This window comes from Montipora foliosa, chromosome 2 (genome assembly GCF_036669935.1).
Source record: "Montipora foliosa isolate CH-2021 chromosome 2, ASM3666993v2, whole genome shotgun sequence".
Taxonomy (NCBI): Eukaryota; Metazoa; Cnidaria; class Anthozoa; order Scleractinia; family Acroporidae; genus Montipora; species Montipora foliosa.
This window is the reverse complement of record NC_090870.1, coordinates 40,222,683-40,224,496: the sequence shown is the minus strand read 5'-3', so window position 1 is coordinate 40,224,496 and position 1,814 is coordinate 40,222,683. Positions and strand designations below refer to the sequence as shown.

At 42.1% G+C, this 1,814-nt stretch overlaps 1 protein-coding gene across 1 annotated transcript in view; it reads right to left on the bottom strand.

Annotated features, from left to right (window-relative positions):
• The window catches only part of LOC137991672 (uncharacterized), a 3,810-nt gene extending 2,854 nt beyond the window's left edge, over positions 1 to 956 (bottom strand). The window contains exon 1 of the mRNA XM_068836717.1: positions 1 to 956. This exon is cut by the window's left edge and continues 2,854 nt beyond it. Coding sequence (XP_068692818.1) covers positions 1 to 956 — 956 coding nt within the window.
• Between the last annotated feature and the right edge of the window lie 858 nt (positions 957 to 1,814).

Here is a 1,814-nt window from a genome sequence, read left to right as displayed (position 1 = left end):
TTCGCACTTGCATCAAATACTAGTCTGACTTGGGTTGTTCTGTCGGGCGTGAACACCACTTGTAAAGGAAGATACCCCTCTGGCTGATTGTGATTCACGTCTGAAGGGGGTATTTCCGGGATGAAGTCTAGTTCTAGCAGCTTTTGTACATCAGAGTCGATTATTTCGGTGCAATCCTTTTTCTTGAAAGACTTTTCAGAGGAAATCATTCTCTTGTAAGCAGCGTCGTAGTTAGATTCATTTGGAGGTCCATCTTCTCTCCAAGGTATTCGAACTTGTACCCTTCCGTCGACGATTTTGGTGGATTCCGAAATCGATTTGATAAACTTGTTCTCCTGGAGATCGCTATCTCTACATGTACAAAGTTCGGTTGGTCTTACTCCCATCAAATCTTGTGTTAGAAGTTTCTTCATGTCCTCTAGCACGCTGACTGTTCCAACATCCACTGAACTAATTCTTGTCGACTGCTGATTTACTGGACCGGCAAATGGTCCGATGATATACCACCCGAAGCAATTTCGTTTAGCTATCGGCTCTCCACTTTTCCCTGAGATCACATGCACATCATTGAAAGCGTCTGCAAAATCTGTACCAATCAACAAGTCTACTGTTCCGCCTGATAAATGCAAATTGTTTGAGATTGGTTTTAAATGAGGATAACTTTCTAATGCCGTTCTTGAGACCGTTCTTGCTGAATTGCATGGCTTGTTAATGGCATAAGCTTGCATAGATTTCTGAACGCCTTGTTCCAGAGTCGAGGAAACAGCTAGATCGATGAGCTCTGATTCCTCAGACTTTTTTTGACCGCCTGCGAGGTTCATCGTGAGATGTGTTTTGTAACCACGGATCCCAAGTTTCTTTGCAACATTCTTCGAGATGAAGCTTAAGTTTGAACCACTATCGAGCATAGCTAATACTTTGATGTAATTTCCGTCTTTGTCTTTTATCTTCACCATTTAGACAAGGCAAATAGTGAGAACGCTTCTTTTCCCTTGAATATTGCAATTACAGGCTTCTTGGCTTGTGTTTGAAGCTGTTGCGTTTTCAGGATCTTGTCTGGATTCTCTCGTTGACGTGTCTTCGTTATGTAAGGAACGGTGATGGCGTCGAGTGCATTTGTTGCAAGTAGTGCCATCAGGTTTTTTGCAAATGTTCGTGTGATGAGCTCTTAGGCATTTCCTGCAACGATTGTTTTGTTTTACGATTTCCCATCTTCGGTTTACATCTACCTTTTGGTAAGTGGGACATGCTGAAAGTAGGTGTTTTATTTCGCATCCAAGCGGGCATTTCTCGTCGGTATTTGTCTCGCTTTCATTGGCATGATTATCGGAACGAATGACTGAATTACTTCGTTGATAATTAGTTTCTCTTTTGATGCGCGATCGTAGACTTGCTTCATTCAGCAGCCAATCAATCAGATTTGACACGTTTTCTCCTTTACCCATGCGTTGCATTTCGCGGCCAAATTCAACATTGTCATTTCCATCTAATTTGGACAGTAATTGTGACATGACAAAGGGAGCTTCAGAGGAACTTGTTACAGGACAACCGTTTTGTTCCATGTTATTTGCGAAGCTTTGGATTCTTGATGCGTAACGAGAAAGTGAGAACGAGTCGCTTTTGACAGGTCTGAGATTAGTAATTTCATTCAGCAACGTGTCCATTAATTTTCTTTCATCACCAAATTCCGTATCTAGAATTTTCCACGCCTGCTCTATGGACGTACTTGGCTTGACTTGATCGGACCAAAAGGAGTTCTTTGGAAGCGCTTTTCTGAGTTGCTGAAGCTGTTCGTCATCGTCTTGCTTGTATTT